This window comes from Microtus ochrogaster, chromosome 2 (assembly GCF_000317375.1).
Source record: "Microtus ochrogaster isolate Prairie Vole_2 chromosome 2, MicOch1.0, whole genome shotgun sequence".
NCBI lineage: Eukaryota > Metazoa > Chordata > Mammalia > Rodentia > Cricetidae > Microtus > Microtus ochrogaster.
In genome coordinates, this window is record NC_022010.1 from 98,354,250 (window position 1) to 98,367,996 (window position 13,747).

General features: G+C 40.6%; 1 protein-coding gene across 1 annotated transcript in view; it reads right to left on the reverse strand.

Annotated features, from left to right (window-relative positions):
• Positions 1 to 13,747, reverse strand: part of Synj1 (synaptojanin 1) — a 32,558-nt gene that overhangs the window by 16,501 nt on the left and 2,310 nt on the right. Inside the window, 8 exon segments of the mRNA XM_026787832.1 lie at positions 1,034 to 1,196; positions 3,621 to 3,699; positions 6,987 to 7,202; positions 7,299 to 7,416; positions 7,922 to 8,078; positions 9,975 to 10,133; positions 10,380 to 10,572; positions 10,672 to 10,825. Of these exon segments, the coding sequence (XP_026643633.1) occupies positions 1,034 to 1,196; positions 3,621 to 3,699; positions 6,987 to 7,202; positions 7,299 to 7,416; positions 7,922 to 8,078; positions 9,975 to 10,133; positions 10,380 to 10,572; positions 10,672 to 10,825 (1,239 nt within the window).

Sequence of the window (13,747 nt, forward strand, 5' to 3'; positions counted from 1 at the left end):
GCCACCAACGCCCGGCTCCTCCCGCCTTTTCTTTGCTTCTTATCTGCTAAGAAGAAAAGACCGGCTTCCACCATCTGCTCCTGCCTCTATGTTGCTCCTCCAAGTATATGTACCAATCAACCAAAGACTCAACATCTGAAAACATATGCCAAAATATTATCTTCTCCTTAACTTGTTTCTGAAAGGTATTTGGCCACAACTAGAAAGGGAACCAACACAACTTAGCATCTAAAAATTGTGTATTTATGTGTGGATCAAGTAAATGACCAATATAAAAGCTAGTGATTATCCTAAAAGATGTCTAACTTAGATGTGTTATCTAGAGGTGCAGAGTCAGGTACACATTTCTGGGGTGGCCAGTGATGGAACCCAGGGCCTTATACACATTAAACATTCACTTTATCACAAGTATATCCTAACACTCGGGAGGCAGAGGCAGGTGGATCTCTGTGAGTTCGAGGCCTATAAGAGCTAGTAGTTCTAGGACAGGCTCCAAAGCTACAGAGAAACCTGTCTCAAAAAACAAAAACAAACAAACAAAAAACAAAGTATATCCTAATGAAAACTATACTCACACATATAACATAGTATTAGAAAGCAAATGTGCTTTCAAATAATGTTTAAGAAAACTACAACACCCAGATAATTTGTCTCAAAATTCAACTGAAGTAGATACCTTTCTATGCATGGGTTCAGTTTCACATGAATGTATTCCTAGTCACTTGGACTCTCTCTGAATTCCTTTGAAACATTTCTTTTGTAGTAATTATTATGAACTCATTTCAGCAGTAAAAAGAATCATTTGGAACTTATGCTTCACTGTAATTATTGGCACAAACAAAATACCATCCTGTGCTTTTATTATACAATATAGAATAAAATATGTAAATGTATTTACTATTTAATGATAAAACAGCATATGCGTTCCCAAGTCTAATATAATGAGATATAAGGAGAGGGATAAACTGGACTCTAAGTCGACAGTGCTGGGAGGGTGCAAACAACACAGAGTAAGTCTGGTCAACATACGAACCTTCCATGTCGAAATCGGCTGTGAGCTCTGCATCCTCACCGAGCAGGGTGGAGCTCGTTGATGAGGGCAATGTGACACTGATTTTCTCCAAACTCATCTCTTCTTCCAAATTCTTGATCCAGTCTGGACTTTTTAAGGTAATTGTTATAGTCCGATTTAATAACTAGTTGGCCATAAAAAAGATGTGGAAGAAAAGCTTAGTAACACAGAAACTAACGTGGAAGAAAGGCGCCTATGTTACCTTATGCAATGGCACCAATGGTTTAGTTGGATTCTAATCAAAATAAAGTCTTCCCCACATACTAAAATTCTCCCATGTGCAGGCTTTCACCATTCTGCCTATAAAAGCCTATGATGTCAAGCAAAAGTAATTAGGATTCCTTTTCTCTAGCCAGCATCTCTTCCTGGCTAAATACAAACTACTGATAATCTATTGTGTAATTCCGGTTTGGACCCATAAAATAAATGGAAACAACCACAGGGGAGACAGAGGCCTTGAACACACACTTGCTATCGTGGTCCTCTCTACTCTGGCATGATGGCCCTGAGAGCCGCTCTACTGTATGCTGCTACATACGAACCTGTGGCTTTAGCATTTCACATGTATGAAGAAGCTGTGCTGTGAAGATTACTTTAGATCTTCTGCAAAAATTAGCTGTTCTGGAGCTAGAATGGCTGACACTTACCAAGCAAGTCTTCAGCTTTCCTTATGCTTTTAAGTGGCTTTAGATCTAAATATGATTTCATAAAGTCACCAATATGTTATAATCAAGCTACACTGTGGTGTAGTTTTTAAATTCTTTAAAACTTTGTTCTTGGGCATAAGAGTCCTTCGTCAAGGACATGGAGATGCTAGAGAGGAAAAGGTCTCACTGAAAGTCCACACTATACAAAAGACTAGCTTTCCTAGTTACCAGCTCTTTTATACAGTTTCAACTTTCTTTTGTTTGAAGAGTTCTTTAGCCAGGCAATGGTGGCGCACGCCTTTAATCCCAGCACTCGGGAGGCAGAGGCAGGCGGATCTCTGTGAGTTCGAGACCAGCCTGGTCTATAGAGCGAGTTCCAGGACAGGCACCAAAGCCACAGAGAAACCCTGTCTCGAAAAACCAAAAAAAAAAAAAAAAAAAAAGAGTTCTTTAGTGATAAGAAGACTAATCTTTTAAAATATTAATAAATATTTTCTAAATGCCCTGTGTAGCTATGGTCGACACACTGTGCTGACAGGGGCAATTCTGTGGACAGATTCCAGGATTATTGCTCTCAGGATTCCTGAAGGCACAGAGGTCAAAAGCTACTCATGGCTTGTCTAACAGCAACAGAGCTTTGAAGCCAGAGGGCTTAAATCTCTTACTTGCTTATCAAACTCAAGTATTAAATTCAGTTGAATTCATCATTTACCTACATATTTCACAGTTCATCTTTTAAAATCAACAAAAATCTTCTATATTTATCAAATATTATATTTTAAAAATTATTTTTATTATTTGTTTGTTGTTTGTATGTGTGTGTGTGTTTGTGTTGCTTTTTGTTTTTTGAGACACAATCTCACTGTGTAGCCCAGGCTGGCCTAAAATTCAGTAAGGCCCCTTCCTTAGCCTACCAAGAGCTGGGATCACAGGTATGTGCTACCATCCCCAGCCTCTTCAGATTTTTCTCTGAAATTGGATAATTCCTGAAAAAAATTGGGTTAAATTAGTGGTTCTAACAAAGGCAATACATTAGAGGTGTAGAAATGTGTAGCTTCTAAAAGGGTCAACTAAATATATTATCTTACATTCTCTGTTTTTCCTCTAATTCATTCATTCATTCATTCATTTTGACACAAATACATTAGCACTGCATTAAAAAACAAAACATAAAAACAAGAGAAACTCAAGCAACGTACACATGCAAATATGTTTCTTCAAGGAAGCAAAAGTAACACGATAAGAGAAAGCTGGTAAACTTCAGAGGGATCAGCTCATTGCTGGAGAAACTGAACCCAGAGTTCGGTCTAGTGTACCCACTGACCATATCCTTAGCAACGCAGGACAGATGCACCCTTTCACAAGTCACTGGTCTAAGTTCCCCATCGGTGACATTTCAAATCACAGGCTCAGAACACCCTCAGCTGTTCCATCTGAAAGTGCCACAGTGTGGTGTTTGCCATCTGTGGCAATTACGTATCCATGCCGGAAGAGGGGAGAGCAAAGCCTTTCCTTAGCTTCCAGGTAATTCCTCGGAAATGATGAGGACCTTCTGCCCCCGGTTCTTGTAAACAAAGCATGTCCTCCACTTGATAACAGGAGCTGGACTATCTATCCTTAACTAAAATTTTTAAATATTTTGCATTAAATATGGTAAAATCAAATCAGGCAGTGAAAATGCTTTCCTTTTCATTTCTGTCAATGGTTAATATCTCCAAGGAGAAAGTAAAATAACCTTAAGTTAGGCAGAAAACTAGTCTAAATAAAAATATGAAGTAACCCTTATGCAGTTCACAGTATTCTATGTTAACTGAAAATACATTTAGACACTCTCATAGTATGCTTGTAAAAACATAATCTTCAGACACTTCAAATGTTTAGAATCATCAAATCTACCTTACCTCTTTACCATTCAGGCTCAGAACATTCAAGGCAGAGCTTCCCTCCAAAAATGTTACCCACATTTTATCTTCTACGAATCTTTAAGAAAAAAAAAAGTGATATATAAGAATGCAATTAAGCTCAATCTCTAGGCACTGGCTCCTAAGGGACAACTGGGGCCAAGAAGAGAACATGGAGCCACTGGGCTGGCACCCAGGGGAGGGCACTCTTCCGACACAGCACTTCCCTCTTGCTTCCTTCCCCTTGAGGAAATCAGGCAGGAGAAGGGGCCTCATTCATGGCGACCCTGTGGTAGAAGCTGTATCTCCTGACTCCACGGAGAGGTATTAAGTAAGCATTATCACTGTTTCCATGACTTTCCTGAAGGTCATTCCCTTTGAATGAGAAAGGTAATAGGAACTATTTATGAGAAAGAAACTCCAAACAACATAACTAATTGGTCACAAGGAGCTTCAGGTTAGGAGTCTGTCTTTCTCTCTGGGTCTTTGCTATGATTCCAAGTCTATACTTTGGAAATAAGAAATGCCCAAAAGCAGAAAAATGAAACCAAGGAGACATGTTGAAGAGTCACTGGTTATATGATGAGATTCATAACCAAAGAATAAAACAGTGTTTATCTGTCTTATTTACAAAAGCAATTTTGCAAACTGAGCTTCCCCAACTGTATGGAGAAAGCCTTTTTGTCTCACGCTCAGAATCTAAAAGATTATGGATTTTAAAAAAGAAAAAAAAAAAAGGTCAATTCCTTTCTCTAGAGCCAGGTTTCTTGCTAGTCCCATACTGGCCACCTCAATCAAGGTATCCCTTTCCTTGCTCTTATCTCTGTCCTTCCTCCATCTCAACTATCCTGTTCCCTCAAGTTCTCCTTGCCCTCCCCTTTCACCCTCCCTTCTCCCCCCACCCCTATGTTCCCAATTTTGTCAGGTGATCCTGTCTATTTCGACTTTCCAGGTGGATCTATAAATGTTTTTCTTAGAGTTCACCTTATTACTTAGCTTCTCTAGCAAGGATGAGCCCAGCTAAGACCCTAAGCAATAGAGGAGAGTGTACCCGAACTGGCATTGTCCTATAGTCAGACTGATGAATATCTTAAATATCACACAGAACCTGCATCCAGCAACTGACGGAAACAGAGGCAGAGACCTGCAGCAGAGCTCCCAAAGTCCAGCTGAAGAGTGGGAGGAGTGAGAATATGAACAAAGAGGTCAAGACCATGATGGGTTCACCCACTGAAACAGTCTACCTGAGCTAATGGGAGCTCATCAACTCCAGCTGGACGGGGAAGGAACAAGCATAGGACCAAACTAGGCCCTCTGAATGTGGCTGGGGCAGACTGAGGGACCACTAGCAGTTGCACCAGGATTTATCCCTACTGCATGTACTGACTTTTTGGGAACCTATTCTCTTTGAATGGATGCCTTGCTCAGCCTAGATATAGTAGGGAGGACCTTGGACCTTCCCCAAAGCAATGTACCTTACCCTCTCTGAGGAGTGGATGGTGGGTGGGGTGAGGGGGGTAGGAGGAAGGAATGGGAAGAGGGGAGGGAGTAGGAACTTGGATTGATATGTATAATGAAAAAAGATAGTTTGTTTTCTTTTTTTTTTTTTAAAAAAGGAGAAAAGGTAAAAATAAAAGTGTACCAAACTACTGTACTGAAGTCAGGAGCACATGGGATACATCTTATAATCACTCAGACATGACCATAGACATCTGACTCTGCTTCTCTGACAGGAAGTTTTTAAGTTTCAAGAATGTTGTCATTTGAAATACACAGGGATGGTATTCTTACCTAAGTAACTACAAACGGTTGGCCATGGAGGAGCCCCCTGTAAAACTGTTATTAGATGTACCTGTGTCCTGAGCTCCAAATATTATCTGTTCTCTGCTAACTGCACATGACCACAGCTGTAACCACCACATCCACCTCTACTTTACTTTTAGCGTCTGTTTCTCTCTAGCAGTTTGGTATCACTGGTGAAGCCGGCATAATATCCTAAGTGTCTAGACACCCCACAGCTTTATATCACAGTAACACCCGGTTTTCTTATCAACACTTTCCCTAATGTTGCCAATACTCTATGGAAGGCTTTTGGCTTCAATTCTGAACTAAGAGGAACCCAGGGAAGTGGAACAGCACAAGTCTCTCTGTCTCATACCATTTAGACCCTTCTAGCTCAAGGCTGCACTTTCCACTTGCTCATGAAGCTACTCCCTGCCCACTCAGAGTCACAGATGTTTCCGACAGTCTGACATTTCTATACTTGGCAAGGCCTTCTGTCATCTGGAAATCTGGGATATTTTACTTTCTAGAGCTGTTTTAAGTCTTTTAGAAGCTAACTAACTCATTATTGCTAGGGTATGCATGTGGAGTTGGCTGTCTCCGTCCACCCTCACATGGATCCCAGGGATGGACTCAGGTAGTGCCTCTGTTTGTTTACCAAGACAGCTCTCAGGCTCAGATTTGATAAGATTTTGAAGATTTAATATAGATTTCTCTCAAAGATGTTAGGGGAGCAGTAGGAAAAAAAAAACAAAGGATCTGAAGTCTAAACACAATTTCTTTCTGTTTGTCCCTCTGCTCCCTGGAAGGAGCTCATGTCTCAGGCATGCGTTCCCCTCTGCAGAAACTACCCTATCTTCATTCTACGGACCAGTGACTTTTCCAGACTAAGCACATGCCACATCTTTTCCTTCTCCTCTGCTCTTCTACAGCACCTAGTATGGAGGTTAGAACACAAAGAAAGCACACCCGAGCAGATGGACACCATACAAAGAAATTAACAAGTACTCATTTACATGAAATTCAATTTCCCCAAAGTGGGTGGCTCCGCAGGAAGCCCCTGAGGACAGGGGCTGGGGCTGGAATGGATGGCTCCTACAACTCACCCTTCTGCTGGCATTTGTAACAACTTCAAACATCATGTTTCTTAAACTCGGGGAGTAACAAAAAAGTCCCTCCAGGTTATTATTTACTAAAGATCATTATTTACTTATTCGTTATGTAGTCTGCTGGCTTTCAACTCACGATCCTCCTGCCTCAGCCTCTTGAATGCTGGGGTACAGTCCTCTCTCCTGCAAACACCACATTACTCCCCCAGCTCTGCTCTCTCCCAGAGCTCGCTACAGTGCTGCTGGAGAGGAACCTGAGGAGGCCATTCCTCAGCTCAAACATACCTTTGTCTTCAATTGTTCACGGAGAAGCTTCATTATTCATTTTAAGTTTTCTAAGTCTAGAACTTACTTTGAAAACCTAGGAGCTCTTGAATAACACCCCAAGTATAGCCCTTTCATTCGGAAATGTCCCACTTACACACTGGTCAGTCACTAGATTAGGGTTTGCAGTGTGGTCAGACGCCTCACTCACCTAATGAGTATGACTTCACCAAAATGTGCAAACTGCTGCAGAAGCTCGTCAATCAAAGCATCATCAAAAAAAGTGTTTTCTTGTGCAGAACTTTTTATCGAGACCAGCACTGTGCCATCTGGTGGCCCCTGGACAGCAATGACTTCTTTATAAATTTTTTGTCTCTCTTCAGCTTCAACTTCAAATATATCTATATCAATCAGGGCGACGACAGGCCTTCAGACACAGAAGTAGAGAGATGCATTAGAGATGCTTCTGAAGGAATTTATTTCAAACAAACTTCAAGCATCATTAAAAGCTGAGGCTGTAAACCTATGGTCAGAAGTCTTCAGCTCGGCTCTCCCGTAGTGCAGCAAAGTGCCAGGGGTCCACGTGTAAAGGATTTTGCTTTCATCTTGGAAACTAGCATTCAGAAGATCCAAGTCTTCAGCTGCGATCAGAATAAAAGAAAATCAAGAGAAGCCACATGAACAGGAGCGGTAGTAGGACACAAATGAGCTCTCACTTCCTGGTCCAGTCTGCCGCAGTCTGAGGCTAAAGTGCCAAACCCTGGAAGAAGGGAGTCCAGAGAGGTCTTTAGGGATGTATTTGTCACGTTATTTTCTTCTTCTCTTGGGAAAAACCTCAATGTTGATCACTTTTAAGATTACTTGGGACCTGGGACCAAACACTGTTTCATAAAAGTTCAATAGCCAAGCATAATTCAAAACCTTCAATTTCAGAACTGCAATCACAAATTTTACAAAATAAATGTTTCTTCATTTCACTTTACATGAAATTATGTCACTGAAAAAAATGGCATGAAATGCTTTTAAAATGTTTATTCTATGCTAGAAAACCTTTGTATAAAAAGCTCTTATTGTTGATCAGTGTTTCTCACTCTGCCCCTCACAAATTCACATGAATTTCCGTATGTAAGCAAGTCCGCTCCTTACCTGATCTGTCAAAAGGCCACTTTCTCCTCCTCCAGAGGACTCGGTCTGTCCACGCAGGCGTGCGGCACTTCTCACTGGTGTCATAGTCTTCAGAAAACAAGTCATATTTATAGGTTGGAGCAAATGTCACCTTTCCCTCTAAAAATCCTCTGAAAATCTAAAATAAACACACACAAATTTATTCCAAAACACATGAATGTTCATGTTTTTACTCAGAAGTTTAAAAAATTTCTTCATTTTGGAGGCTCCATGTATGTAATGAAATCCGACCATATTCACCCTCTATTTCTCCCCTCCAACTCTCCCCCATTCCTCTCAGCATCACATATTCTTCTTCTTTTGATGACTCACTAACTCCAATTAGTGTTATACATATGTGCATGGGGGTGGAGCCATCCATAGAGCAGTGGCTCTCAACCTTCCGAATGCTGCGGCCCTTGAATACAGTTCTTCATGTTGTGGCGACCCTAACCATGAAATTATTTTTGCTGCTACTTTATAACTGTAATTTTGCTACTGCTATAAATCATAATGTAAATATATGAGTTTTCCAGTGAGTGGTCTTAGGTGACCTCTGTGAAAGGGTCACAATCCACAGGTTGAGAACCCCGGCACTAAAGCAAGGGACACCTACCAGTGCTCACACCATATCCTCAGAAAAGTAATGCCCCCGGCAACAATCAACTGTCAATGGCTCCCCCGTAAAGTGTGCAATGTTACCTTTTGTGCAGGCAGCTACAGCTTCTGAGTTCATGAATGGCACAGCTGTGTCCTTGAATTAACATGTGTGATCTAGGATGAACACTCAGTGTCTTATTCTCCGCACTGTGGCAGTTATGCATCTTCCTACTGACTGCCGACACTGGAAGAAGCAGCACCAAGGCTGAGAGCGACCTAAGTCTGTTGGTACTGGGAATTGACCTGACTAAGATGTCTGTGTGTCTGCACGTGTGTGCAGGTGTCCATGGAGCCAGAATTGGGCTTTGTACCAGGGTCATCAGATAGAACAGCAAGAGTTCTTAACCACGGAGCCATCTCTCTAGTCTTACACTTTTATTTTTATGTGTTGAATAGTCACCTACAAAGTATCTATCTATCCAGTGAAAAATTCTAACAGAACTGAGTAACAACAACCGCCCCCAACCCCAGCATGTGACCTTTTTGCTATCACTTAGCCTTCCATTAATCATTCCCTAAAAATTTTAAGCCTTCTGTTTGAAAGCACAGCTTATAAACACATGGATGTATTTTTCTTCCTAGGAATAATTATATACTTTTTAAAAATTTTCTCTTCCCCCTCCTTTCTTATTTCTAATCTTTCATTCTTTCAAGAAAAAAATAATTCTGTGTGTTTAGCCACAGGTACAGTTCCCAAAAAACACAGAAACAGAATAAGAAATATGTTTGTCAAAATTCATAGTCTTTTACAATTTTTATTTATTGCATGCTTGTAATTTTATGTGTTTGTTGAGTGAGCAGGGCATGTGTGTGCACAGGACACATGTGGAGTTGGTTCTCGCCCTTCACTCACTGAGACAGAACTTATCTTGGTGTCTAGTGCAGTATACCCCAGGCTGGCTGTTCCACAAGCTTCTGCAACTGGCTGATTCTCTTGTATCTACCTCCTATCTACCCGCGGTTACAGGTGCATGCCACCGCACCAGGGTTTTCACCTGAGGCTTTGCGTGTAGGTTCTGGAGAGCAAATTTGGATCTTCAGGATTACATGGAAAGTGATTTAAACCCTCAACCCATCTCTCTGGCCCCCAATCTTTTTACTTTCTTTCTTTTTATTTAAGAAGAAAATCTTACATTTCTTTTTATTTCTGTGCATCTGTTTATGTCTACCTTTCTACTTGTACGACATGTAAAGGGCAGCTGCCTGCCTGCAAAGGCCAGAAGAGAACATTGGACAATTACAAGTGGTGTGAGCTCTCAGTGTGTGGGCACTAGGTACTGTCTGCAAGGGCAGAAGTTCACATAGCTCTGAGCCATCTCTTGAGCCTTCCAAAAGTCCCCTTTGTAACACAACCATCTTCCCAGCATGTTCTTACCTGCCCCGCATTTTTCTGATTGATGAGTTGATCCCCAGCTATAAGAGAATCCCAATTTTGCTGTCTTATGAGCTCTTTAACTTCTTCATTAGGAAGATCAATTCGATAGTTGAAATCACCACACCAAAATACATAGTCATGGGAAAACAGCATCCTTCCCTGGAAACACAAGATGGCACTTGAAGTTCAAAACAACATTTTAATATGTCCACATTATTGCTTTGCTTCAGATGTGCCTGCCTCTATCGCCACTGTCTCTTGAGCCAATAGTAATAAGACAAGTAGATGGGCACTGCTGATGTTTCTGAGAACTGCTTGAAATCTTCAGAACTGGTGACAGGAAATGTAGGTGAATTAAAATAGAATCCAAAGGTTTATCTTAAAGAATAAACAGTAGAAGCTTACCATGGGAAAACTCAATTTCCGTGCTATTTCTACAAAATCTTCATTTCTCTCTTTGACTTGAGACTGCCCTGCAGCAAAGTGGCTGCAGACGAAGCACAGGCTGGTGGTGTGGAAGAGCATGCGGATCGCAACTGCTCCCTTATTTCCAGTTGCGCCTCCCATTCCCGTCTTCACTGTATCCACCGCAACGTCCCTTTAAAACATAATTACAATGAAAGAGATGACATCACACACTCTAGGGCTGTCCTTGTCATTCAGTGAGAAAAGCCACAGCCAAGTGTCTGTTACTAACCTGATAAAAGGAGCATGCTGTGGTCTGATAAAAACAAATAGGCAGACACCCACCAGCTGCTCCGAAGCCAGCAGGACGTACTTGTTGTCTCTGGAGATGGTCTTCTGCAGCTCCACTGCCCACAGCTTCTGGTTTGTTGTGCTACCCAAGTATCAAAGAGGAAATTTTTAGGAAGATGCCACACTTTTATACATTTGATTTCTTAAAAAGAAGAAAATCTCATGCATGTTTTGCTTCCATTAAAAAGAAAAATCTGAAGCTTAACCAAAATAATATAGTATTTCAAAATCTACTGAAGAACTCCTCTATGAGGAGAGCTGGCTTTCCATGTAAAGGTGCCACTGCCAACCCTGACCACCTGAGTTCAATCCCCATGACTTTTGGGGAAGGAGGACTGACCCTGAAGTTACCCTCTGACCTCTGCATGTACGCCACTGCACATGTGTGTCTTTGCACACACACACAACACACAGATGCTAAGATGAAAGAAAAAACCTACCAAGAAAGAAAACAAAGGAGATAGGAAATGACACTTGCGTCTCGAGTGTTCCTGGGCTCACGGGGATGCAGACCCCTCTCCACATCACTGCATCTCCCCCAGCTCCAGTTTTCTAATCATGAATTTAAGTTTATTAATTAACAACTACTTGTGTGTGTAAGAGTATGTCAGTATGTGTAGGTACTCAAAGAGGACAGAGAAAGGATCAGAACTCCTGGAGACAGAGGTGCAGGCTGTTGTGAGCCACCCTATGTGGGTGCTGGAAACTGAACTCTGTTTTTCTGGAAGAACAGCAAAAAATCTTAACTGATAACTTATCTTTCCAGTCCCTTAGGCTAATTTTTTAAAAAAAAATTCTTTTCAATAATTTGTTATGGAAAACAAGTTAAAAAACCTGAAATAGGTAACTGTAAAGTCACAATATACCCAATTATTTAGCTTCAAAATCTTTCTCTCCCTCCCTCTTTCTTATAAACCTGGAATATTGTAGACCAAATCTAAGATTACACCATTTCACTCATAATTACTTTTGTATCTTAAATACAATGAACATTTTTATATACATAACCACAATACCATCATCAATTTAAACAGTAATACTTCCTTAATATCCCTTAACACTCAGCTAGTATTTAAACTTCCCTTGTTTCCTAATAATGAAAGTCTTGCCATTACTTGTTTCTTAGAACAGGACAAATATGGTTTCTACAATGCATTATGGTCATACCTCTCACCCGCTCTTAGTCCTCCAATGTCCTTGTCACTTTGTTTTTATAATGGCAACCAAAAACAAAAACAAAAAAAACAAAAAACAACAACAACAACCAGACCATTAGTCTATAAAATGACAGCTGTCTACATGTGGCTAAGGTGTTCTTGTGATGTTTTACCTTGTCTCTTTATATTTCTTTATGTTGACTGGTATAGGAATGTGATTAAACAACTAGCTATTTATTGGCCCAAAACTTGCATTTTAAGTAAAGGCTAAGAATTTTGTAAAATTTGTATTAGCTACTGTGATCTTTGCAGTTTCTAAATATTTAAAGATTTTGTTGAAATAATCATTGATGATCCCAACCAAAACAGTACATTCATACCAGACAAATGTATCAGAATTAGAAGACCTATATAGTCAGTAAGCTTTTGTGAATGACCAGCACGCAGTGTTATACGATCACGCCATCGTAAAGACCAGCTGGCGTTAGTACAGTGACAACACAAGCAGCCCACTCATCAGTGCGGGAGCGGTGGCTCACAGTTAAGAGGACCGGCGACTCCTGCAAGGCACCCATGTGCAGTTCCCAGCACCCAGAGGGTGGCTCACGACCATTTGTAACTTCAGTTTTATGAGAAGCTGATGCCTTCTTCTGACCTCTTGCAGTTAGTGTCTGCACGAGGGACACTTACAAACATGCAGGCTAAACACTCAGACACATACAGATGACTATATCTTTTTTAAAGTTCACAACAAGGTTTCAAGGTTGCCAAGTAACCTTTAACTACCACTTGTTGAGTTTCTATGTAGTACCTGGCAGAGGAGACATTTTCTAGAAAGGTTATTAAAGTGTTTTATCCAACTATATATGTAGTTTTTCTTCACATAGTTCTCTCGGAACAATAGTGCAGTACAATATGGAAGTACATGAAGAAGTATATGGTACCCACCCAGTTATCTTAATGCAGATATTAAGCAATTAGTAAAAAACCAATAAAACAATGCCGTGCTTCCCAGTAAACTTTGGATTTAGAAATGTTAAGAAGAAAAGACATTTATTTTAACTATAATGGAATCTCTATTGTTACTGTATTCATTTTAAAAGTTATTTCTTTGTGTGTATGTGTATGTACAAAGGCATGCACACTACAATACACATGTGGAGATCAAAAGACAACTTTGTAGATTTGGTCTCTCCTTTTTTTTGTTTTTTGAGGGGGACAGGACAGTTCAAGACAGGGTTTCACAGTAACTTTGGAGCCTATCCTGGAACTGGCTCTGTAGACCAGGCTGGCCTTGAATTCACAGAGATCTGCCTGCCTCTGCCTCCAAGTGCTGAGATTAAAGATGTGTGCTACTCCCCAGCTTCTTCTACTTTTTTAAAAAAAGATTTTATTTATTTATTATGTATAACACATTCCTTCCTTGCATGCCAGAAGAGCACCAGATCTCATTATAGACAGCCGTGAGCCACCATGTGGTTGCTGGGAATTGAACTCAGGACCTCTGGAAGAGCAGCCAGTGCTCTTAACCTCTGAGCCATCTCTCCAGCCCCTCCTTCTACTTTTTATATTGGTTTCAGGGATCAAACTCAGGTAGTCAGATTTGGAGAAAAGCCATCTTGTCTGCTCCTATTGTTTTTAAAATAAGTATAATTTTCAGTCTTAATTTCTAATATAGTATCAATTTAGATTTAGAAAGATTCTCATACTAATTATAGTTTAAAGGTCGTTTGCACGTTTCCTCAATAGCAGCATGATGGAGGAAGGTCATTGGTTAAGAAATAAAGAAACTGCTTGGCCTCATAGGTTAAAACATAGGTGGGAGGAGTAAACAGAACAGAATGCTGGGAGGAAGAGGAA